Source organism: Chenopodium album, chromosome 26 (genome assembly GCF_948465745.1).
Source record: "Chenopodium album chromosome 26, dcCheAlbu1.1, whole genome shotgun sequence".
NCBI lineage: Eukaryota > Viridiplantae > Streptophyta > Magnoliopsida > Caryophyllales > Amaranthaceae > Chenopodium > Chenopodium album.
Genome location: NC_137859.1, coordinates 3,917,468 through 3,943,758, shown reverse-complemented (window position 1 = coordinate 3,943,758; position 26,291 = coordinate 3,917,468). Strand labels below are relative to the sequence as shown.

Here is a 26,291-nt window from a genome sequence, read left to right as displayed (position 1 = left end):
AACTGAACTGATTGGAGCTGAACTGAACTGAAATTAAGTAAATGATAATAGACCCTTGGTATATTTTTTTTATAGTATGTACCAATACGTTTTTAACAAGGCAAGATAGTACAAAAATCAAACCGAGTCAAGTAAAAAGAAGGACCAAATCACTCATACAAGTACATAAGTTACATAGATTTCCCCCAAAAAAACATAGACCTCCCCTAAAAAATAAAAAATGAAAAAAAAAGAAAAAACATTACAGACTTCCACCCATAGGAAAATGGGCCAATTGGTAGCCCAACAAAGATAAAAGTCCATATGTTATTGATGGGCTTACAGAAATCGTCAATCTATAAATAACCTGATTTCTACTAAACCCTAATTCCCACCCTAAACAGAGGAGCAAGCCGCTCGTTCATTTCTCTTCTTCAACCTCGCTTTCTCTCTCTCTCATCAAGCTGCCATGGCTCCTTCCAAGAAGACGGTAAACCCTAATTTCATACTCTTACTTCGAAATTCACGTTATTGTTTCCAGTTTATTGATCTATTTTTGATTTTATCATGGATAAAAATTGAATCTTGAATGTTGGGTTGAATTGCAGAAGAAGACTCATGAGAGCATCAACAACAGATTGGCTCTTGTTATGAAGAGTGGAAAGTACACTCTTGGTTACAAGACTGTTCTCAAAACCCTCAGATCTTCTAAAGGTTTGTTTTTTTTATAAACCCTAATTTTAATTTTCTGTATTTTGTTTTTCATTTGCATTAATTTGATATGGGTTTGTCGTAATTTTTGAGGAATGCTTTGATTTTTAATATTTTGTTACAATTTATAGAATTTTGTGGTCTTTTTGATTGTTTGCAAAATTATGTGCACTAAATTTGTATGCTGATATTATGTTAGTTGAATATAATGTTATGCTAAAATGATAGGTAGATGATCCAGTAATTAATGTTATTGTATTCATCCTAATAAATTGTTAGAATGATTGAGAAATATTGATATGAGACTCTTTGAAGCTATGTAGTGTTACATTTGGTGGTACTTTGTTTAATTGCTCTTTACTTGTAAATTTATAGTGTTAATATCGAACACCCGAGTACAAGGTAGTGATGAAAGGAGTGTTTTGGTGATTCATGGGTTAGTGATATGTATTGCCGATTGGTAGTATACTATTATTTGATTGGTAGGTTTCCGAAATGCCTTGTTTGAAAGCTGTGGCAGTGCATTTAGTTATGGTGGACTGAGTGTTTGCATTCATTTAGAAAGTTGTCTTGAATATTTTCGGTATTTAGTCAATTAAGTGATTTCAGTTGCCCGATTTGCTCATGTAGTCATTGAATTATGCTTTGATTTGGGTGTCAAGGGTTTTTGTTGTGGAACTCGCTGTTTTGTCGGTGTTACAAATGTTGTACTAAGACGTGTGATTATTAATTTCAGCTAAGTTGATCATTATCTCAAACAATTGCCCACCCTTGAGGAAGTCTGAGATTGAGTACTATGCTATGTTGGCCAAGGTCGGAGTTCACCACTACAACGGAAGTAAGTGTTTCTCCGTTATTTACAAATTACTCATTATACCTCTTTATACTTGGTTTACATGACAGTAGTTACAACTTGGCTTTCTGCTTAGTTAGTACACACTAAATTTTAGACAATCTATTACCAATTTGGTAGCTCTTCCATCCATAATGCAATCTCGTTTATAGTGCATACATGTCTTTGGATGAATTCTACAGTTCTCACATTCTTGAAGAAAAGTGATTGTTGTTGATGAATAATTTGATGTATATTAATTTGCAAACCTTGTTGCGTGATTTTCAGACAATGTTGATCTTGGAACTGCTTGCGGGAAGTACTACAGGGTCTGTTGCCTCAGCATTATTGAAGCTGGTGACTCAGATATCATCAAGAACATGCCTGAACACTAAATTTGCTGCCTTTAGGGTGATTTAATTTGAGAGTGCAATTTTGAGTGTCACAATTCATAGGAACTTTTTTCTATTTCAGTCTTTTGGACCTGTTTCTTTGTAGACATATTTTGTGTTTCAATCACTTAAATGAAGCTTTATATCTATGGATTCGTGTACTCGTATCTTGCTTAATATTAGAATGTGATTGAATGCCAGTTATGTTGTGCTCCTTTGATAATGGCTGTTTAGTACTCTTGAGTGTTGCTATGACTATTAAAATAGGTTTACAAATTGGTTCCCTGCATGATTTGTTTGTTTCTACTGCAAGATCAGATTTTGATATTTTATTGATTCATCCTAAGAACTAAGCTCCAAACACTTGAGATTTTAACTCGATAAATCGTAATGTCTAGACAGATCAACACGGCCAGCGCACAATAGTATTATACAAGTCCCCATTGTGTGCAAAGCTTATTCTTCATGTTTATGCTACATTATAGTAGTGTTCACTGTTCGATCATTCGTATCAATGAACTCACAACAGAATATAAACTATAAGGTTCAAAATTCCAATCAAAAATTCTAATCAAATACACCAGTATAAATAAATGAGGAAGCCCCAGATAATCAATTTGATAAACAAAATTTGTTTATCAAATGAATACTTGACTAAATCCAAAAATTACTCAATTATACTTGATTTAAGGAAAATTTGATTCAATTATCAAATTAGGCTCATAATTTTCTTCTCTAGAATTGTTACTTCCATAACCTTACATAGTGTAATAATCCAAACACCAATTAAATTAAATTAAATCATCGTAAAACCCTAGATTGTGAACTTGGTATTTAATTATTTTCTTACCTCAAAGCTGTTAGTCTGTTACTAAGGAGGATAGAAGAACCAGATGACGTAATTACGTAAAGTACGCTTCAATGGGAAATTGAGACAGAGAACGGAAGAGAGGGGAGGACAAGTTTAAGGGATTTTAATTTTGTCAATAATTTATTTATGGGCCTTGAGAAGGTAAATTCAGCCCAAATACGAAGTAGAATTTTATTTGGCCCATTTAATAAAGTTTACATTTTATTTTAGCCATATGTGAATTTTTTTTTATTGTATAGATGAATCATATGATGTTTTTTTAAAAAAATGAATTATATGAAAATTATCTCTACAACTACAACAAATTATTAGGCCATTTTTTCGAAAAGGTTGTGATGTGTATGTGAGACATGTACCACAATGCCAGATCTATTCAACAATCGTTGCTTTGATGAAGGAAACCTATTTGATTCAACTTTATGTATTTATTAGTTAATTTAGATTTCATTTGTAGATGTCGTATGATTTTTTTTTATTATTGAACTGATTTGTTGAAACAAAAAAACTAGAAGCATGAATCGTTTGTTGTTTTTTTTTTTAAAAAAAAATGGGATTTTTTTTTCCAGTTAAGTAACATTAATTCTACATCCGTTTCTTGTTAGTTATAACAAAGGGATTCATTCCTTGAAACTATAAAATTAGCTTTTCAAATATCATACCCATGTTTTAATGGTCTACAGTTTTTTAGGGCTTGTTCACATTTACTTAATTTAAGTTCAGTTCAGTTTCAATCAGTTCAACTTTTAATTTCCATCCCTCATAAAATAATCATTTCAACTCAGTTCAGTTCAGTTCAGCTCCAATCAGTTCTGTTATGTTCAGTTCAGGCCAAGATGATGCTCCCAGTTAATAATTTTTTTTTGAAACAAATATTTCCTAAAATTTTATAAAACCATTTTTTTTGGTGCACACGACGGGCTAGGCCCCGAAAAAGAAACTAATAAATATAAAACTAAGGTGGAACCAAGTGTGACACCGGCACACCAACCACATCATTATGCAAAATACGACCAAGAGCTAAAGGCGAGACTGGAATCAACTCAAATTTGTTATTATATAAAACTCCTTGATTGGCAAGCCAAGTTACAAATTCTTTTTTTTTTTTTTTTAAAAAAAAAAACCATTAAATATACAACTCCTCTTCCGTCGTTTCTTTGTAAAATCCAAATAAAGTGATTTTAGGTGTTAACACTAAACTTGTACTCCGGAAAAAGGAAATAGAATTATATACCTATAAAATTTCTATCTTATTATTTTTAATTTTTCACATTAAAGTCTAAAACCCTTCGCCGTTGTACATTGATCTATTCCTAAGAACAATTTTCGAAGATGAATGGAACTGAGGTATTCCATTATTTCTCTTTAGCAATTGTTTTAGTCTATAATTCTTAACTTTTTTTTTTTACAAAATTATGTTTGTTGAAAAATTAATTTGTTAATTTATACTTGTAGGTAGCAACAGAATGTGTGAAGGAAGTCGAATTCGGGTTAATGACGGATGAAGAAGCTAAAAAGCTTAGCGTTCTTAAAATTACGAACCCGAATATGCTTGATAGTGTTGGCCGGCCTCTCCCTGGTGGCCTCTATGATCCTCTATTGGGTCCGATGGATGATTATACTCTGTATGTTATTTTATTTTATTTAATTTGACGTTGTTTTAATAATACGAGTATTTTAATTATAATATTGCATTGAAATTGTGCAAAAAGCGACAAAAAATAAGGAGTATTTTAATGTTGTAGCACGGGTAAATTCGATTTATTCTAATAATTAATGGGTAATGATATGTATAAGCATTAAATATGCTTCCTAAAAAGGTATTAAGTTGAGAATTCATGACAAAATTACACGTAGATTGGTGTAATTAATGTTAATCTATCTTCATTATTTCCTTTTATAGCTTCTTATACATAACCTTTAAGGGTTATCTTTTACCGTAGTTACAATGCTGTATTGATAATTGTGCAAATTTGATTAATTAATCTGTTGATTGTTTAAGAATGTGCATATTGTTTGTTTTAAGACATTGGTGTTTTTTTTTTTTGTACAGTTGCAAAAAGTGTGGTCTTCGTAACCATTTTTGCCCAGGACATTTTGGTCACATTGATCTTGTGTTGCCAGTTTACCACCCTTTAATGTTCGATAGGCTAGTGCGTGTTGTACAGAACACCTGCTTGATCTGTTACCATTTCAAGTCAGCTCGAGAGGAGGTAATACTATTTTTTAACTAAGGAAACCATGCCTTAACAAATATGTAACGAATCTAGTTAGTACGTGTTGAACACCTTGATTAGAGTTTCGATATTTCTTGCTTGTATATATGATTTTGTAGAGGTACATATCCTGGCTAAATGAATTTTGGTACGTTTTTCTAACTGTTCACAGGTTGAATTGTGCATTTCTAAGTTGAACCTCATAAAGAAGGGCGATGTTTGTGGCGCCAGGGGGTTAGATGAGGATGGTGACGATCTTGTTTTAAGTAAGGATCACGAGGACAAGGATAGCGGGGTTCATGATGTTTGGACCTCTTTGCAGCTTTCTGAAACATTTTCCGTCTTGGATAATTTCATGATGAAGAAAAGGACCAAGTGTAGTCATTGTGGTGTCAAGAGTCCTCCCATTTCTAAACCAATCTTTGGTTCGATTTACATGGTAAATATATATACTAACAAGCTGCAAATTTTGATTACTTCTCCCTTTTGGTTGTTGGTTGAGTTAGTCGTATGTATGTAATGACTACTTAGTGTTTATTTGATAATACGTAATTTGGTCATTCTGCTATCAATATATTGAGATGAAGAGATTGATCCTGAAAACTTAGTAGAACACAGTTGTAATTTAAGGATTGCTTTGCCCTCCCTAGTCCCTACTCCTTTTGTTTGGGTATTATACTAGTGTATGGATCGGAGGAGTTCATGGAGTCTTACTTATGAGTTACAGGGAATACTCGGAATCTATCCTGGAGTTATAAGGATGCATTTAGCAGTTAATGATAATTGAAAATTGTAAATGTATTCTATCAAAATTTTGAAGATGGATTTATTAGTTATGTGTTTCTTCTGCCAACATGATTTTGTTTTTCATTCTGTTCACTGTATTGAGTTTCAGTGGTGAACTGGGATTATAAATATTGCTGCTAGAAACCAAAGAAATGTTTATAGAACATTTTTGTTGATACTTAAGTGAGGAAAATTTGCTCTCATTGCTTAATCATTGCCTAGCCGCGTACCTATCTTTTCCATGGCTTTACCAGTTCACAAAAAAATCTGATTATAAAAACTATTAGTATGATTTCTTTCTTTCTAAGTTGATATGTATATAATTACTCTTTTTTAGGGTGGCTGGAGTGATGACGACACAAAGGCAAATTTTATCAGAGGGCATAAGTTGGATGAACTTATGGATGAAGGAGATGTTGAAGGTCCATCAAACAAGCGGAGGAAAATAAATGATGATGTGCAGTTAAAATATATGAAGTGGAAAAAACCACGTTATCTATTGCCAACAGAAGTATGTTATTTCTCCTATTCAGATCATATATCATAAGGATAGTTCAAGCTGTGGCTCAAGCTTTTCTAGTTTTATGTATGTCTTGATGCTTTAGCAAGAGGTATTGCATAAATACTAAGATGGACAATTGGACATGATGCAATTAACTTGATACTTGCAGGTCAAAGGGATAGTAGAGCGTCTTTGGGAAAATGAGGCTCGGTTATGCTCATTCATTTTTGATGTTCAGCAGCTTCACAATACATCTCAGAAGAAATCAGCTTTTACGATGTTCTTCTTAAAAACTATTCTTGTGCCTCCTACGAAGTTTCGTAACGCTTCGAAAGGAGGTAAAGTAGTAAGTTTCAACTATACTCTCTTTTTTACACCCCAACTAACCTGGGGAGATTTCCCTGCTTCTTATTGTGATTTATGAAGGTGATTATCTTTTTTCGAGCTTGTTAAGTTGGCTAACTATTTGTCATTGTGCCTTTTTTTCAAAAATACAATTAAAAAAAAATTGTCCATTGACACTAAACTACTAGAGAGATAGCATGAATTATCAGGTCACTTTTTAAAGTAGTTTACTACGGATCATAAAGTTTAAAGTATACTCTAGTATCAGAGTATTTCTGTAGTGATAATTCACTTTTTACTTAATGATATAATTCATGTAATAATGGCTAATAAGGTATTAGAAAACTATGATAACTAACTCTGGGTTTTTTTGGGATGTGGAAGTGCTTGGACTTAAGACTTAAGAGAGCATCAAGGACATTAGTATGAATTTAGTTTAGAGTCAAGGATTTGTTAGATGAGGACCTTGAGAGAATAATTCATTTTGTTAGATGCAAGTTATGAACTTTGTTTTAAAGAGAAGAGGAGGAGTGCAAAGTTTTGGTTTTGGCTACAAGTTTACAACTGATGTATTATTTGTAATTCTGCCTTTCATTGTTACTGCTGATGACTTTTTGGTTGTATTGCTGTATTACATCTTTATAATGCACACTCACATTCACAGGGTTATGATTGTTGTTCTTTTAGGATATGGAGCATCAGCAAACTGTTCTGTTGTGCAACATTTTGGATGCTAATGTGTCCTTGGCTGATGCTTATGAGAAGCATGCTGCGATTGATGTTATTCTTAGTAGGTGGATGAAGCTACAACAATCTATAAATTTTCATTTTAACAACAAGCGTGCAGCAGGTGATTCTGCATCTTTGTTTATTCATCACCTTCTTGTCCATGATATTCAAATTATGACCTTGTTCAAACATGTGATAGAGATTCATCTTGCATTACATCTTGTTATATAATTTCAGTACCTCTAACAAGTGTAGATGTTGTTCTGATCAGTATCTTAATATCACACAGATTGTCTCCTGAAAATGCCGGTTATTAGCTGCTTTAGATAAATTTGTCTTGTCTTTGTTTGGATAAAATTTGTCGAAACTGCTCATGTGTGACTATATCTTGTCTTGTTCATAGAATAACAAGTTGATGCCCTACTCTGATCGCCACTTAATTTATGCACATTGTCAGGTGTATCACAAATAAATAAGACTTCTGGAATATGTCAAATGCTGGATAAAAAGGAAGGCATATTCCGGCACAAGATGCTTGGGAAGACAGTTGATTATGCTTGTCGTTCTGTAATATCACCTGATCCTTATTTAGCTACCAATGAGATTGGAATTCCTCTTGTTTTTGCATTAAAGTTGACCTATCCAGAGGTGAGATTGATCTCTTTGAAATTAAGCTTTTGCAACCTTGGAAGAGAGTTAATATTGGACAATAACGTCTTGGTTTCAATTGAATTTCTATGTTGTCAATGCAGAGAGTAACACCTTGGAATTTGACAAACTTAAAAGACGCCATTCTCAATGGGCCTGAGATTCACCCTGGTGCCACACACTATGCTGATAAAGTATCAAATTATATACTACCACGTAGTAGGAAATCGCGGATAGCTTTTGCAAAAAAATTACCATCTTCAAGAGGAGTCATAACACAATCAGGGAAGACTTTTAGTAATAACTACGAAGAGAAGGTTGTACAGCGTCACCTGCGTAATGGGGACATAGTTCTGGTAAATCGCCAGGTATGAGGAGTTAACACATTACTTCTGTAGTTCTGTCTAATGCCTTTTTAGTCCCTGATACATTTTGTAAATTACAGCCAACTCTCCATAAACCAAGTATGATTGCACTTACTGTTCGTGTCTTGCCTGAAGAGAGGACTCTTCGTTTTCATTATGCTAACTGCGAGTATGTTTTTCTTCCTACAATGATTCTGTGGTATATAGTTCTGTAAGGTTCTTGATGCTTACACTTGTCACTACTTGCTGATTGTTTTGATCCAGCTCCTTCAATGCTGATTTTGATGGTGATGAAATTAATGTTCACTTTCTACAAGATGAGATATCCCGGGCTGAAGCTTACAATATTGTCAATGCTGATAACCAGTATATCGTTCCTACTCGTGGTGATCCTAAAAGAGGCTTAATTCAGGTTTTCATATTAACTGAGGGTCAATAACTTAGTATGATTTAATGTTCTCTGCCTATATCCCACTATTTTTTTTTTTAAAAACCTTTTTTCCCTATTGTTTTCAATGTTTCTCATGTATCTGTACTTGTAAATAGGATAACATTGTAGGTGCTGTACTTCTCACAAAGAGGGATACATTTCTTACCTTGGAAGAATTTAATCAACTTATTTGTATGTCCGGTGTGTGTTCTTTTGGAGTCCCCTCTCTCAATGCCAAACGTGGCCAGAAATTATCTGTTTTGGATTCAGAAAATGTGATACAGGCTTATCCACCGGTTATAATTAGACCAAAGAGGCTTTGGACAGGGAAGCAGGTTCGAATAAATGCTTGTCTATATGCTGTATCAATCAACTGTATATCTTAGCGGCAATTTCCTGTTAATCTCTTTGATTGCTTTAAAACGTTAATCTAGGGGTACTCTAGGTATTTCCATCATTAAAATTGGGGATTTGTTGGTCATTTTGCCTATGTGACATGTTCATATAAGACAACTGAGTTAACCCCAATTCTTTCTGTTAACTCACTTTACCTTCTTCATCCTCTCTCCTCAAGCTTTCTACCTTCATTCATCTATGGCAGCTACATAGAAACACCACCTCCACCTTTCTCTCTCCACCAGTCTCCACCATCCGTTCACCAACACCATGTTCTTGGTCACCCCTACCCTTTGGGGTTAACCAAGCCCTTAATTTCACCTTTTATTCATAGGGTTTTCGTTTAATTTGGCGGCGAAGCCGCCGGAGGTGGTGCAGTGGTGTCGGTGGACAGTTTAACGGAGGAAGATAGTGTGTCGGTGGTAGCTTCAATGGAGGAAATAAGTGTCGGTGGTAGCTTCAATGGAGGAAATAAGCGGCGTTTACAAATCGCTTGCCTACGTGTCTATAAGCCCAGCTGACTCATCACGATCTAACTCCAAAAGCTGAGTTGGCGAATTAGATTGACAAACTAAAGCAATCAAAAAGATTAACTGGGCATCCCCCATATCTTAGGTGTTAGAAATCTCATCTTTTAACCTTCTCAATGGACTTAGCTTTGACAGTCTTCAATCACTCCTGTACAGGTCATAACTGCAATCTTAAATCAAATCACAACAGGATACTTACCGTTTACTGCTAAAAAGCGTGCAAAAATTCCACGAGAGTATTTTGGGATGGATGAATCTAAGAAGAATGGTGAAAGTCTTAAAGCAACTGATGAGGTTTCTCGAAAATTTAAAAAGATTCGGAAATCTAAGAAGATGAATGTTGGAAGTTTGACAGAAAGCAGTGAAAAAGAGTGTTGTAGGTTCAGAAAAAAACATTCAGAAACTGGTTTGGAAAGAAGGATGTCTGGGTATTCTAGTCACAGCATAGATGAAGATGTTGTGTTTGTTTACAAAAATGAACTAATTCAAGGGGTTATTGACAAGGAGCAGTTTGGAAAGTATGGATTAGTTCACACAGTGCAGGAGATGTATGGGTCTAATGCTGCAGGACACTTGCTTACTGCATTGTGTCGTGTTTTGATTGCCTTTCTACAGGTGGCCTCCTGCTTTCTTATTGATTTTCTTCCACTTATTGTGGAATGATTTGTTTATAATTCGAAATTGCAATTGCAATGTTGCATGTGACTTGCATTAATATTTTTTTTGCTCATGCTATGCTTTAGATGATGCATGGTTTTACTTGCGGAGTTCATGATCTTCTCCTAGTACAACCTTGTGACAACCTAAGGAAAAAGTTGCTTGATGCTTGCCTTAACTGTGGCAACGATGTTCACCAACAATTCATTGGCCGTGAGAAAGAACATTTAGGTATGTGATAAAAAGAGTTAGTATCTTATTATGTCCTAACTCCTAAGTCTCTTAACCTCTGTCACTTAAGGATTTATCATGATTTCTACAAAAATTTGTTCATGATAGCAATTTTCTTTCGACCAATTCTTTAGTCTTTATCACTTAATGTGAGTGGGGCATACCATAATTTTAATGAATGATGTTGCTCCTTTCATCCTAAAGTTTAATTTGGGTCACCAGATTGACCATTCTCATTTCTAAGATCCTAAAAATAACTGTATTCCATTGTTTGATACTCTATTTTATTGGGATAACTTCTTTGCTAACATAAAACTGCCAGGAGTAGAGGCTCTCCTAGCTCACCTATTTTTCTACCGTGATTTCACTTAAGTCCTTGAAACCATTGTATTAAACCTCAAATTTCCAATTGTGAAAGGTGTTCAAACCTTAAAACAAATCACAACACTATAAAAATATTCTTGGAACAAGGTATTGTGTTTTGACTTTATAATTTGACCTTGGTATCACATAATACCTCTTATTTATTTATTTATTTAGTTTAATAAATTGCTATGTATCTTTAGTCTCCCTTGTCAATGTATAACATGGATTACATGGAGGAGTTTCAAAGGTTTTCCTTTATTAGACTTGAAAGCTATGTGCGGCTTCTTGTTATCGTGTCTTAATTCATAATTTTATATTGCAATGTTACTTGTCAGTTGTTCTAATTTTTAGCTTTGTCCTTTTCTTTCTGTCCTTTTAGACTCTTTGGAGATGCAAATTGGAATAGAGAAAGCAATTCGAGCTAATGGAGAATCTGCAATAATGCTACTTGATGGGATGATGAAAAGTAAGCTTAATACATTGAGCTCAGCTGTCACTAAGCTATTTCCTGAAGGTCTAGTTAAGCCTTTCCGGAGGAACGCTCTTTCTCTTATGACACTGTCTGGAGCTAAAGGTGGCAGTGTAAGTTCTTTGACTCTTTTGTAACTGGCTTGTTGCTTTATTGCTCTTCATGTCTGGACATATTAGTTCGTGGTCCAATGACTCCAATCAAAATGATCAGATATTATATTTTGAATGGTCACACATAAATGGTAATTTTGTTAATTTGTTAACAAGTTAAAGCATATAATTGCTTTACAAAAATGCTTAAAAAGCAGCATAATATAAATAATTATGATCAAAATATCATGCATTTGACATTGTTCTTTTGACAGATTAATGCTTTGATGTTTATTTCTAACAATACCCCTTTATTGTTTCTCATTCGACTAGTGATTCTTATATTTTCTGAGTTTGCTGGTTTGTACTATGTACACTTGCTCAGTTGGGCTGAAATCTCATGTGATTCTCACTGGTATTCATTTTCTTTGTACATTTGGCAGTTCAATTTCCAACAAATATCTCTCTTGTTGGGTCAACAAGAGTTGGAAGGGAAGCGTGTACCTCGGATGGTTTCTGGAAAGACATTACCATGTTTTTCCCCTTGGGACACTTCAGCCCGAGCTGGAGGATTTATTAGTGATCGTTATCTCACTGGCCTCCGCCCCCAAGAGTTTTATTTCCACTGCATGGCTGGTCGCGAAGGGTATACTTTGTTCGATCGTTATTTCTCAGACATTTAATTTCTGCCCCCAAAATGTCTCATGCAGAACTTTTCTGTATGCCTTAAGTAGCGTTCCACCTATTTGGAAAGTAGCTAGCTGAGATAACTTTGCACGTGTTTTAAGATTTGAAGCTCGTAATATGCTCTTAATCACACTGCTTTCAACAATTTACAGTCTGCAGGCTTTTGTATCTTTCCCTACAGGAATGACTAGTTCCAGACTACTAGACTAGTGTTTTTTTTGGGGGGGGGGGGGGGGGGGTGGGGGTTGGAATCTAGTTAGGATCATCATCCTTCCTATATTTCAACTTTTTAAGGAATCATTAATATACTTAGTTGGAAGTAGCTTCGCCTTCAGATTTTTGTAATTTGCCAGGAAAGTTGGCTAGGTTTCCTCTTTTCTGTTCTAGGTAGCCCCATTATTTAAATTATATGTAGGAAATTTTATTTTACATGTAATAAGGGATCGGGAGCTTGGGGTGAGGGTGTTAGTTAAGAATAACTTAAAGTTTAGCTTTTTTTGATTCATGTGTTGTCTTTTTGTTTATAGATTAGTCGATACAGCCGTCAAAACATCTCGCAGTGGATACCTGCAAAGGTGCTTGATTAAAAATCTGGAGTGCCTCAGTGTTAATTATGACTACACAGTTCGTGATGGAGATGGGTCCATCATCCAGTTTCGCTATGGAGAAGATGGAGTTGATGTTCATAAGATGAGCTATATGCGACAATTTGAAGCATTAGCATTGGTTGGGGTGTCTTTACCTACAAATGTTTAAGGGTTGCTTTTAAATTCTATGTTAGACTTACTGTATGTGATTTTAAATTTTCCTTACAGAATCAACAACTGATCGTTAGCAAAAATCCTGTTGGTGAAAATGATGATGAATGCTTGTCCAAGTATCTTGAACAAGACAATGAAGTTCCAAATCAACTTGTTAAGGAAGCTGAAGAATTCTTAAAAAATCATGCAGCAGCAGTGAATTCTCGACATACTCACCCCAAGGATCGTTTGAACTTTCTGAAATTGGTTAAGAACAAATACTACATGAGTCTTGCTCATCCAGGGGAGCCTGTTGGAATCATTGCCGCTCAGTCCATTGGGGAACCTTCCACCCAAATGACGTAAGTCTTCATTCTCCCTCCTAGTTTGTGTAAAGAATAAGTTTTTTTTGGTAATCAGCAGCAGTAAAACTTTTAAATTGAGGATTAAAAAAGTTGTGGCTAGTTGGTTCTCCTAACATGCAGTAAGTGCAGCAGTTAGCCAGTTAGTATGATGAGGTTTCTATATAATATTGCCTTATACAAAGAGAAGGTGGAATGTTCTCTGTTTTAAGTTCCTCCACACGTGATGCCTATTGTCTTTCAGAATACGTGATGTCCTGAAATTGGATTTTGTTTAAATCATGTTCTTACAAGCTGTTAGATGCTTTTTTTTTACTGCATCAACCTCTCATCTGTACTATCATATTTTAATGCTTTTCTTTTCTCATTAATTCATCTTAATCCTCTTCTTGTTACTTTAATTACTATGATTTTAGTGAGAGAATAGCTAAAAATTGAAGTTGATTCATAACATGCTATTGCCTGTTTGCAAGTGGATCCATCTTCTCCACTTTCGCTCAAGAATCCTTTAATTTATGCACTCTCTTTTTGTTTTCGTGATTATGAATTTTCAGATTGAATACATTCCATCATGCTGGTCGAGGAGAGATGAATGTGACGCTGGGAATCCCACGTCTGTCAGAGATTTTAAAGGATGCGTCAAAGACCATTAAGACTCCTACTATGACATGCCCTTTGCTAAAATGCAAGGCAATGTGAGTTCTTTTTCTTCCTCGCACATTGATCAAATCTCTCTCTGTGTTTAATTGAATATTAGAGACAGACAGATTATCTGTGCTGAATTGTTTGAACCTAAAGTTTTCAACTGCCAAAAAATGAAAGGTGAACACAGAAAGGAAGATGAATGTGGAATGGATCAAGAACTTTTGTGCACGTGGCAATTACTTGTTACATGTGGAGTTGGATTTTCTTGGGGAAAAAACAATGATTTTCCTAGTACTAGGATGTATGAAGGTGTAAATATGAGTCTGCTTATCACATTTGTAATTTGCCGGAATGGAGAATTGTTTGCTGTTCTTTCGAGTCTCTGCCACATGCAAAGCTCTACTTTTCTCAGTGCCTATAATGTTGCAATATCTATGGTTATTACATTTTTCATTTCACGAAGTTCTGCTGATTAATATGCTGTACATTTGCAGGGATGATGCAGAGCAGCTTGCTGCAAAGTTAAAGAGGATTTCGGTTGCTGACTTGATAGAAAACATGGAAGTTAGTGTTCTTCCATTTTCCATTAAGGAACATGAAATCTGCAGTATTTACAAGCTGAAATTAAAGCTCTATGATCCTGAACTTTATCCTCGTCACACTGATATAACTTTAGAAGACTGTCAAAATACCCTGCTAAATGAGTACTTGAAGAAAATGGAAGCGGCGATATCAAGTCATTTGCATTTGCTTTCAAGGATAAGTGGTATTAAATTGAAATCCCAAGCCCAACCAGTAGGTTCAGTTGAGATGGACGAAGATGGCTCTGAGGGTGAGTTGCAAACAGAAGAAGATAGTGATAGTGAAGAAGAGGATGATCCTCTCAGTTCAAAGGCTCGGAAAAAGAAAGGGCGAGCTAAAGATGAGGTGGACTATGAGGATGACGAATCTGAAGATGAAGTTGAGGAGGTAAAACTGAACGAGGATGAAATTGTGGAAGAAAGTGTGGAGCAAGAACTAAAAGCCTACTCTGACCCAGATTCACTGCAGCAGCAAAAGGAAAAATCAGAAGCTGAACAAAGAAAAACGTCAACTAAAGACAGAGCAATACACGTTGCTTGTGATGGACTGTTTTTTGAAGTCCATTTTAAGTTAACCAATGAACCACATATATTGCTAACACAGGTATGCTGGTATATGCAAATAGTTCGAATTTGTTTCCATTGATTTTCATTATTTCGTAGACAATTTATCTATGTTTGTGTTTATGTGACCATTGTTTGAACATAGCTACACTTTAAGCTATACCTTCACGACTGACATTAGAGAAACTTCATTGATTTTATATGATGAAGAAGTATATGTCTTAGATACTATTAAACTATATTTTCTCACTCGAGGTTTTGTGCAGATTGCTGAGAAGACACTTTAAGAGATAGAATCAGAAATGAGGTTATTCGCAAGAAAGTAGGTGTGGCGGGCATTGTAGATAAATTAAGGGAAAATCGTCTGCGTTGGTTTGGACATGTAAGACGGAGACCCGAGGGTGCACCGGTGCGAAGAGTGGAAGAGTGGGACCATGGAGGGATTAAACGAGGAAGAGGGAGACCAAAGATGACTTGGTTGGAAGGAGTGAGGAAGGATATGAAGTGCATGGATTTACGTGAGGATGAAGTTTTGGATCGTAAGGGATGGAGGAGAAAGATTTATGTTGATGACTACACGGAATAATCAAATTTGGTTCATGTTAGCCGACCCCACTTTTGGGATTAAGGCTTTGATTGATTGATTGCTGAGAAGACAGCTGAGAAAGTATATGTTAAGAATCCTGGCAAGATCGAGCATTGTAAAGCTGTGGAGCTTCATTTGGATGACTCAGGAAATGGAGGGTTCTCAATGCTTAAAAAAAGTAAAAATTCTCGTCCTGCTCTTCAGACTGCAGGTGGGGATTTTACTACATTTTGGAATATGCAAGATGAACTTGATGTCAAGTTCATTATGTCCAATGACATACATGCGATGCTCGATACTTATGGGGTTGAAGCAGCCAGAGTGACCCTTATAGCAGAAGTATTTTCAGTTTTTGGCCACTATGGAGTTACAGTGGACATGCGGCACTTGACCTTAATTGCTGATTACATGACACTTACGGGCAAGTATAGGCCATTGAACAGATTTGGGGGCTTAGCCGAATCGATATCTCCATTGAGCAAGATGGCCTTTGAGACGCCCTCTAAGTTCATCACTCAAGCAGCTTTTGGAGAAGTTGACAATTTGCAAACTCCTACTGCAAGGAATTGTCTTGGTTTGCCTGCTAAAATTGGTACAGGATGTTTCGACTTGAACTGTAATTTAGATGTGTGATTTTTTTATTTTTTATTTTTTTTTGATAGATGTGTGATATATTTAAAACGTGGACTGTAGAATTTAGAGCAACTCCAATTGTTGGAAAAAGGGACTAGCTTGCAAATACGAATGTTAAAAATCTTAAGCTAGTAGCTATACCGTTGCACATCTTGTTGATTAGCTTTGGCAAGCAAATTAGCTTCATAGAGCTAATTAGCTTGGTAAATATATATTAGTCAAAAAAATATATTTAATTTAAAGGTAATGCTATACATAGCCCTTAGGGTTATATATAAGCATTGAATATACTCTTGAAAAATGTATAAAGTTGGGAATTCATGACAAAAACACGCGCAAATCGGTGTAATTAGTGTGTTTTTATCATGATTTTTTAAATTTTAAACAATTTTCAAGAGTAAATTAAATTAAAAATAAATTAATTTACAACTAGCTTAGCCGTAGCGAATTGTTGTAACTTAAGAAGATGATGTGGCATGATAATCTATTAAGGGCCTGTTCATATTTACTTAATTTCAGTTCAGTTCAATTCAGTTCAGTTCAGCTCTTAATTTCTCTCTCTCATAAAATATTCATTTCAGCTCAGCTCAGTTCAGTTTAGCTCCAATCAAATCAGTTCAGTTCAGCTCCAATCAGTTCAGTTCTGTAAATATGAACAGGCCCTAAATGAAAGAAATAATAAATTTAGCATCATACTTATCTAATTTTTTTATATGGCAATAAGCCAATAAGTAGATTTGGTGATGTAGAAAAACCCCTAACAAATCCACTACATTTGGTTATACATGGTTAAGTATTGGCACATAGCACCTATATGTTTTAGAAATATATAGGATGACAAAATGTACCATTACAGCCTAATAAGTGATAGGTGGTAGGTATTTTAGGAGAAAATAATCAACGACATAAGATAACAAAAAGTACCACCACATGTACAATAGTACAGAAAAAGTACTATTAATACAATTAATACCTTAATGGCACATTATAATACACAAAAATGTACAACTGTAGAAAAATATCAAATGAAAAAATATACTAATAAAAACCCCATACTGCCCTCCTATATGCATGCTAAACATATAGGTGCTATGCGCCTAGATGCACTCGTTATACACTTATACCAATTCATCGGTAATGGATTCGAGTACAATTTTAAACAAACTGGAGTACTCGAAATCCACTAAAATTGGCATTTCGAGGTGGTTGTTGAACAAAATAGAATTTTTGTTCAATACATCACCCAAGTTAAATTAATTTATTTTTATCAAATTGTCATTTTTTTTTACCAATATGATCGAACGTATTTGAATACTACTTCCTCATCGTTTTGCGGATACCCTATCACCCTATGTAGACGACTGGAATAAGGTTCTAGACACGGTGTAAGGAAATTACCAGTCTAAACAAAGAAATAAATAAAAAACCTATATACTTGGAATTAATGAAAGAAATTACCAGCCTAAACATGTCAAGAGATATATATAAATGTTAACTAGGTTAGGTCCCGTGCCATGCACGGTTATTTTAATTACTCCGTATTTTCTGTAAATAAATTAATAATTTATATAATAAAAATTAAACTTTGCTTATATTTGCTATTGGAAACGCTTAATTAAAGAGACAAATAATGATCTTGTACAAATAATAAGATAGATATAAGGTTAATTACACAATAATTTAAGTAATCATAATAATTTTTTGATATTTTTTTTTATCATTTCCTACATACATTTTTCTCAAATTTAGAAAATTCGTTCATAAACCAATACTCTGTAATAGAGTAACCAGTACGGAGTACTACCTAAAAAAAAAAAAACAAACAAACAAACTTAAATATACTATTGACATTCTTACATACGCACAATATAATATTATAATTACGGTGAGGTTGGAGGAAGAGTTCCTTGCAAAAACGAAGAAAAGACCATCAAGCCTCTTTGAGGCTGGTAAGCAGGCACTTGATGCCCCGCCTCTCGTACAGTTAACATAGTTAATCCTTCATATTCGACCACATATCCAGCAACCTATATATACATAAAAAGTACAGAGTACTTTATAAGTAATACGTATATAACAATGTGGTTGTAAACAGGTTACTTTGTAAATGTAAAGGAAATTCGTCTATAATTATTTTAAAGTTCGGTATACCTTATTGTTGCAATACCATGCCTGCCATTGTGTTCTAATTGGAAGGTTGAGTGTTTCTATTGCAGTCTTCGTTGACAACGGTGGCACATAACCATCAAAATCACCACTGTAAATTAAAGTAACACGTTAAACGTGGGCCGCAATGACAAGTGAAGTAGATCGAAGAGATTTGATCCTAGGTTTTAAGTACCGCCTCTCAAGACTTCTACAAACTAAACTAATTAATCATCCACACTATTTTATTTTTATAATCATGTTGATCATCAATTTAGTTAATTAGTACTATTAAAGGGTTACTCGTATTAGTTAGTACTCCACATATATGGTACTGTATTATACTTATTTTTTCTAAATCAAAACTTACACACAATATAATTAATAATAAAAAAAAAAGAGTAAAAAAGTGCTGTAACTAAAGTACGTATTTGAAAAACCTACTTTCAGAAGGAAAAAAAAATTACCTGAAGAACCACATTCTTATGTTTTTGGTTGATAACCACTTTATGATAGGTAGAATAGTATCCGGACTATCTTGCCATACATTGAATGTTCTGCAGTTCGAGATAAATCATCAAGAGAATTAATTAAAATGCTATACATAATTTTTTTTTTTTTTTTTTTTTTTTTTTTTTTTTTTTTTTTTTTTTTTTTTGACAACAGCAGAAAGAAAGGAAAACAACAAGGAAAAAATAATTTAAAAAACATCAAAAACAAACGAGTTAGCAAAGCTGCTAGCATTGGCCCGACATTGATTCGCTATATGATGGGGAAGAGTAACTTCTGTTCTGTCAACTTTAAGGATGATGCAGTGCTGAAAGGTGCTACCGATCCTCATAATTTCTTTCATGTTCCAAAGAAGTTGAATATCCGAAGCCTTCTTATTCCTTAAGGCCATGACTAAGAGAGCAGAGTCACTTAAAAGTTTAATAGATCTATACCCATTTTCACTAGCCCACCTTAACGCAAAAAGACATGCCCGAGACTCGGCCTGTAAAGCAGAAGAAGCAATTCCTGAATGACCACCAGCCACCCTTTCACCCAAAGTACGAAGCTCTATTGACCAGCCAATCCCACAGTGCTTACTCTGTTTATGCCAAGAACCATCAACTCTAATAGTAGTTAGAGAAATAGTATCATTGAAAACTAAGGTATGATGTGTCATTCCTAGGGAAGCTTGTAAAAAACCCGGAGGAGGAGGAGAGGCAATATGAGTAGCGGGGGCAGAGCTTTGGAATCTAGAATCCTCCTTGGTGAAATCAAGAAGTAACTGAGATGCCTCTTTGAGGTTTTGAAAGAGACATCTTAGGTAGCCATTATCATTCTGAAAAACACGCTTGTTCCTTGTCAACCAAATAGCCCATAAAGTAATCACAAAGGTGTGAATACGTTGGCTATGAATACCATCCTGACTATAGAAGAGCAGGATATGACTTCGGATCCAATTCTTAAGAGAAGTGGGTCCGGTAGGTTTTATGCAGTGCAGTATGTGGCAATTATCCCAAGCATACCGAGCTATAGAACACTCAAGGAAGAGGTGAAACCCATTTTCTTCCTTTTCTCCACAGTAGTCACATAAAGAATCAGTGACAATTCCCCGAGTTCGAAGGTTGGCTTTGACTGGAATCCCGTTAACAGCAAGTTTCCATAAAAAAATACGCCACTTGGGAGGAATATGTAGATGCCATATAATTCTGAAGAAGTCAAGATCTTCCTTTCTATGGGGGGGGGGGGGGGTCGGACCGACCAGCCATATTAGCAAGAAAGGCATAACCTGTTTTAACCGTGTAAGAGCCTGCTTTATGCAAAGGCCAATATAAGAAATCTTCTTCATCCTCTGCAGGGAGATCAATGGTTAGGATTTCCTGTGCACTATCCCATTCAAACCTTTCTCTGATGAGACTCACATTCCAGGAGCGAAGAGGAGAGATAAAGTCCTTGACTTTCCATAAAGAACTCTGTCTTAGGTTTTGGTTGGAGTTGACAACAGGAACTTTATTGTTAACCCAGGGGAAACTGGAGGCCAGGACTGTAACACCCCCGATTTACTAGCTAATAATAAACAATAAATAAAAGAAAAATAAACAACCTTTAAATAAAATTGCGGAAGCATACACCTAAATCGGAGGTATTACCGCCACACTCGACAACTTGTCAAGTGTTAAGGCTTACAAAATCCCAATAATTACAACCCAATAAACTAGGTGAGCTATTTATACAACTTTATAAACTCATTATAGCATACTAATCGATCACTTGAGCTCCTTTAGCTACGATCACTTGATCAACCTGCTAAAACAGTCTTGTCTGCTCACCATTAAGGACAAATTCCAAAATAGATCGTCGCAGGGCCACCATAAGAAAAAGACATGGCCGCAAACACAAGTAGCACAACAAAATAACACACACGTCAGCAAAAGCTGAGTAATCACCACATATCAGAATACAAAGAATAATTGAATAATCTATATTACTAGCTCAATTAAATAATGTAGTTCGAAACTACATTACACATTGTACTTTGAAAAAAAAAACCTTTATCAACTCAACCTCGAATAATATAATACAACCCTTCACTCAATTAACTCATAACCAATAAGTGTGTCACGCTCTTTGTTTTATACCTAGCCTTGGACAAGGGTAATTCGAATAACAAACCAACAAGTATAAAAACTTGAATACTGATAAGTGTTTTATTTGTCCACTTATCATGGTATTTTTAGCACAATTTTGTTGTCATTTTCCCCTCTTTACCCCCCCTTTCCGACTCCTTTTTGTGTATGATTACAACTTTTGGCTTCCCCGTTCCTTTTTATGTGTGTGTTCGTGTTTGTAGATGCAAGGAGAAATTGGTCATATAGCATGAACATGAAGAACTATATTGGAAGCAAAGCACAAGAGGAGAGGGCGTGCAACCCCTTAGGAGAGGGCGCTCCTACCCCAAGCGCCACAATTTGCCTCTCTTTATTCCCAGCTAGGAGAGGGCGTGCACCATAGTAGGAGCGGGCGCTCCTCCCTGATCTTCCACAAACTGCCTCAAATCGCTGCAGGAGGAGAGGGCGCGCAAGAGACAGGAGAGGGCGCTCCAGCCTGAGGAGCGGGCGCTCCTCTATGTAGGAGCGGGCGCTCCTACATGCAGACCCGACTTTTTGGGCGGATTTTACAATGTTATTTCGGGGTGTATAAATACGACCCTTGGCTTCAGTTTTCTGGATCTTCTTCCTTGGAGAAGATCATCTTCTTTTTCCCTCTTAGTTTTCCTAGGCCCTTAGTTCTTCTCAACCCTCATTAATTAGCTTAGATCTTCTCAAACTCAATCATTGTAGTAGAATTATTGGAAGTTTGTTCCATCAATTTCAACAATTTTCCCAACTTTGAAGTTTATTAAGTAATCTCTTTCCTCTATCTCTTGCTCTTAATTTTTAATTTTAATTGCTTTGAGTTGATAATTTCTCCCTTAATCTTGTTTATTTGTTCTTGCATGTTTAATCCATCCTTGTTTCATCTCTTTCCTAGCTTATTTGAATTCATGAAAACCCTAGATTTAATTGTTAGAGTAATTTCCACCATGTTTAGTGAGTAGTCTTTTAGTTAGGGGTTGGGTAAAGACCCAACCAAGCTATGGTTAATTGACTTGGAATTATTCATGTGCTACCTTGGATTGATAGTTGTTTATGCTTGAATTGATAATTGCATGTGTATTTTGTTGGCCACATTATGCCCATGTGTTCATCCCTTTTCTCACATCGAAAGATGGGGCTTCGGAGTGAGTCTTTTCTTGTGTAATTAGATTATGCTACTTTCATGATTTTGGATGTTTGGTTTCATTGACTAGGTTGCTTTAGTATGGTAATTAGGTGAGAAATCCCAATTATCCGAGCTTCATGCTAGTTCGGAGCGATCGAGAGACAAACTCGAGCTAGAAACCCACTTCCTATCCTTGAGACTTAATCCTTATCGTGTTAGTGCTTAATCTAGGGAGTACTTATGTTGTGACTTTGAAAGAAGACAATGTTAAGTTCCTTTTCCATCCTCTATGTGTATTCATGATTTGTCCCTGTTATTGATTCCTTGGCTTTGGTTGGTGTTGAATCCCGTTTCCCCTAGCGTTCTTTTATATAGTAGCTTACCATTCAAAACCCAATTTGTGACCGAACTAGATTGCAACCGTTTCATACTCTCGGTGTACTTACCCATTCCCTGTGGATACGATCCTCTACTTACCCTAGACTTGTTTTAGGTTGGTTTAGGTAGAAATATTGTTGGTTAGAGGGTGATCGTCCAACGACCGAATATCCCCGTACCAAATACTCCCAATAACCGGAAAACACCTTGAACCAGACCACATACGGGTCAATTCCCACTGTAGGGGACCATAGAAAAATAAATAGTAAAGATTGTACCTCATTCTTAACTCATGATTATCATCCTCTTACCAACATGCCAAGGACTAAGGTATTTAACATCGAGCCTCAAACCAAGAACAAAATAATAATATTCTCCCTTTTGATCTCATACTTTGATCAAATAATCATTGACAAACTTAGATAGTATCTTAACAATGGCACATGTACCCAAATAATATAACAATTCGAACTCTGTTCAATCATAGTATATCTCAACTCTTATAGGACAATGCTAGTACCCAAAATTTATTAAATCTCAACCCAAAAATAATACTCTTCATTAGTTTCCCTAAACCTCAATAATAATACTCCCTAAAGCAACAACATTAAACCCTAACATAATAACACAATCAATCATATACAAAAATAGTAACAAGATATTAAATTTGATCAAATCATATAATTATATACAAGAATCATTCATATGAATAGCAAATCATACAATAATTATATAAAACAATTATACAAACAACTCCAAAGATCGTTTGATTACCTTTCGACGAAATACTATCAAACTACTATATTCAAAGCAAGAAATAGATTGACTGACGTCGCAATTCCTCGCCTTCATACATCTCGTGGGCTTTTATTTACAATTCAATAAACAAGCTATGGAGATTGGTGAATGAAACAAAACTCAAGAAACAATTTTGGATTTGGTGGAAGAATCCCACGCACACACGAACAAGAAAACGCCGGATTTTGGCTGCTTTACTTTTTTGTTTAATAATAATAATATTAGAATAACTAAAGAGAATATTAGGGTTTAAGATAATTTATAGTTGTTGATAAAAAGAGTCCTATTTAAATTAAAATAGGGTTTTAAAACTTTCCAAACTCTAAAATAAAAATTATGGAATTAGGAAAGTTATTTAATAAATAAATATAAACTATATATAAAATCATAAAATATTCGGGTATTACAATCTACCCTCCTTAAAACAAGTTTCGTCCCCGAAACTTAAAATAGAAAATTTTAGGGTATTACAATCTACCCTCCTTAAAACAAGTTTCGTCCTCGAAACTTAAAATACATAAATACTTTTGTAAAATTGAAAGAGAGTAAAAACTAAACTAAAGTTTTCTTAATAGAATATATAAATAGAGTACTGAAATATTAGGGGTATTACAAGGACACTATCCCCAGAACCTATTTTCCACGCAAAACCGGCTCTTATCTTCATAGAGAGGGAGTGCATAGTTTTCCTAACCCAGGAAAAAGACATAGGAGGAGGTCTGCGCAAATCAGCAGACGGGCATAGAATACAATCAGACTTCGCATTATAAATTTGGGCAGCCAGCAGTTGAGGATTAGTATGCATTTTAAGGATATTCTTAAACAAGAGTGCATCATTATAAGTGGCCGTAGCGCGGATGCCAAGACCTCCCATGCCTTTCGGAAGCTGAATTTGATGCCTGTTAACCCAGTGGATACCTTTCTCTCCACTTTTAGCCCACCAAAACCTGGTGAAAAGGGAATCTAGTTTGTTGCAGATGGAGATTGGGAGCTTGCAAGACTTCATTACATGAGCCACCATACCCAATAGAACAGAGTTAATAAGGATGAGTTTGGCATTATCCGAAAGCTTACAATGAGCCCAAGAAACTATTTTCTTTTTAACTCGTTCTACAAGGTCCACCTTTTTTCCCAGAGATGTCAATAGGTACTCCCAGATGCTTCCCCATATTGCTAATGATAGGAACTCGAAGGGTGGATTTGTACAAATTAGCCATTTCTGGAGAGATAGACGGGCTAAATTTAACAAAGGATTTAGCAAAGTTAATCTGTTGACCAGAAGCTTTCCCAAATCTAGCAAGTATGTCTGCTATTGTTGCACAAGAATCTTGAGAGCATTTAAAGAAAAACATAGCATCATCCGCAAAAAATAAATGGGAGATAGAGGGGGCTCGTCTAGAAATTTTAATTCCACTAAGGCAGTTAATATCTTCAGCCAGCAGAAGCATCCGAGAAAGCACATCCATACAAAACAAAAATAGGTATGGGGATAGAGGGTCCCCTTGTCTTAGACCACAAGTAGGGGTGAAGGAATCAGAGGTCCTTCCATTGATAAGAGCTCTGAAGGTAACCGTAGAAATACACTGAGAGATCCATTGGATCCAGACCGAGGGAAACCCGTAAGCTTGAAGAACTTTAAGCAAAAAGAGCCAATTAACCCTATCATAAGCCTTGGACATATCAACTTTCAGAGCTGCAAAATGAGATATCCGACTTCTAGAATTGATGAAATGTAAAAGTTCCTGAGCCATGAAGGTGTTATCCTCCATGTGTCTTCCCGGAATGAAGGCATGCTGAAAGTCCGTAATCAATAGAGGAAGAATTAGCTTTAAGCGAGAGACAAGACATTTGGCAATACACTTATAAATTGTATTGCAAAGGCTTATTGGCCGAAATTGTGAGGCCAACTCCGGAGTATCCACTTTAGGTATCATGACCAAAAGAGTTGAATTCAACTCTTGAAGAAGAAACCCCGTAGCAAAAAAATGTTGGACACTCTTGGTTACTGTAAAACCCACCGTTTCCCAATTTGAGTGAAAGAATTCAGAGATACAACCATCAGGACCCGGAGATTTCGAGCCTTTTAAGTCAAAAATTGCCATCCTGATTTCTTCAGCCGAAAAAGGTAAGCATAAAGCTTCACATTGAGAGGAAGAGAGAGAAGGAAAGTGAAGTTGGCGAAGGACCAAATCAATATGTTCAGCTTGGTCGGGATCAACAAAGGGTTCAAAAACGTCTTTTAAAGAGCTCACAATGAGAGTGGAAACTTGTGAGTGGCCCTCTACCCACACGTTTTCCTCCGTTCTAAGAGTGATGATTTCACTCCTAGCCTTTCGAAGTTTAACCTTATTGAAAAGCCGTTTAGAAGGAATATCTCCTTCTTTTAGCCAGTCACATTTAACCCGTTGCCGCCAATATTGGAAGTCCAGTTTACATTGTGGAATGACGGAATTAACACGATCAAGATAAGTATAGGCATCATTGATAGAGGAAACATTCTTACCAAGAGTATCCAAATCATTGGAGATTTTCCTCCAATTAATACCCCATAATTTCTTATGATTAAGACACCATTTTTGAAGAGCACTTCGGATTTTCCTCAACTTCCGAACTAAACAATAAGGATAGGAGCCACGAACATTATTCACATTCCATTCCGTGTTGATGATGTTTTTCACTTCCGAAAGACCCAAACACCAAAGCTCGAGTTGATACGGCCGATTTGAGAGAGTGATTGTTGGATCCGAATCATAAAGAATGGCCGCATGATCAGAGACTAGTATAGGCTCATGGACTATACGCCCATTAGGAAAATCCTCAAACCAATCCGGAGTGACATAGCCCCTATCCAACCTTTCCAAAATCAAGTCCGAGTTAA

The 26,291-nt window shown here is 35.6% G+C and overlaps 2 protein-coding genes across 2 annotated transcripts; both read left to right on the top strand.

Annotated features, from left to right (window-relative positions):
- Nucleotides 1–342: 342 nt before the first annotated feature.
- Nucleotides 343–2,075, top strand: LOC145617340 (large ribosomal subunit protein eL30). The gene is made up of 4 exons (XM_081672028.1): nt 343–469; nt 588–693; nt 1,427–1,528; nt 1,811–2,075. Exons 1-4 carry the CDS (start codon nt 449–451, stop codon nt 1,915–1,917), a joined length of 336 nt encoding a protein of 111 aa, XP_081528154.1. The 5' UTR covers nt 343–448; the 3' UTR covers nt 1,918–2,075.
- A 2,039-nt stretch (nt 2,076–4,114) lies between these two features.
- Nucleotides 4,115–16,482, top strand: LOC145616197 (DNA-directed RNA polymerase I subunit 1-like). Its single transcript, XM_081670892.1, has 22 exons — nt 4,115–4,129; nt 4,238–4,407; nt 4,836–4,995; nt 5,171–5,437; nt 6,122–6,295; nt 6,456–6,632; nt 7,319–7,481; nt 7,818–8,008; nt 8,113–8,376; nt 8,454–8,542; nt 8,638–8,785; nt 8,920–9,138; nt 9,886–10,100; nt 10,173–10,344; nt 10,473–10,617; nt 11,363–11,565; nt 11,988–12,190; nt 12,759–12,957; nt 13,047–13,333; nt 13,888–14,028; nt 14,473–15,162; nt 15,766–16,482. Exons 1-22 carry the CDS (start codon nt 4,115–4,117, stop codon nt 16,340–16,342), a joined length of 4,869 nt encoding a protein of 1,622 aa, XP_081527018.1. The 3' UTR covers nt 16,343–16,482.
- The last annotated feature ends 9,809 nt before the right edge of the window (nt 16,483–26,291 follow it).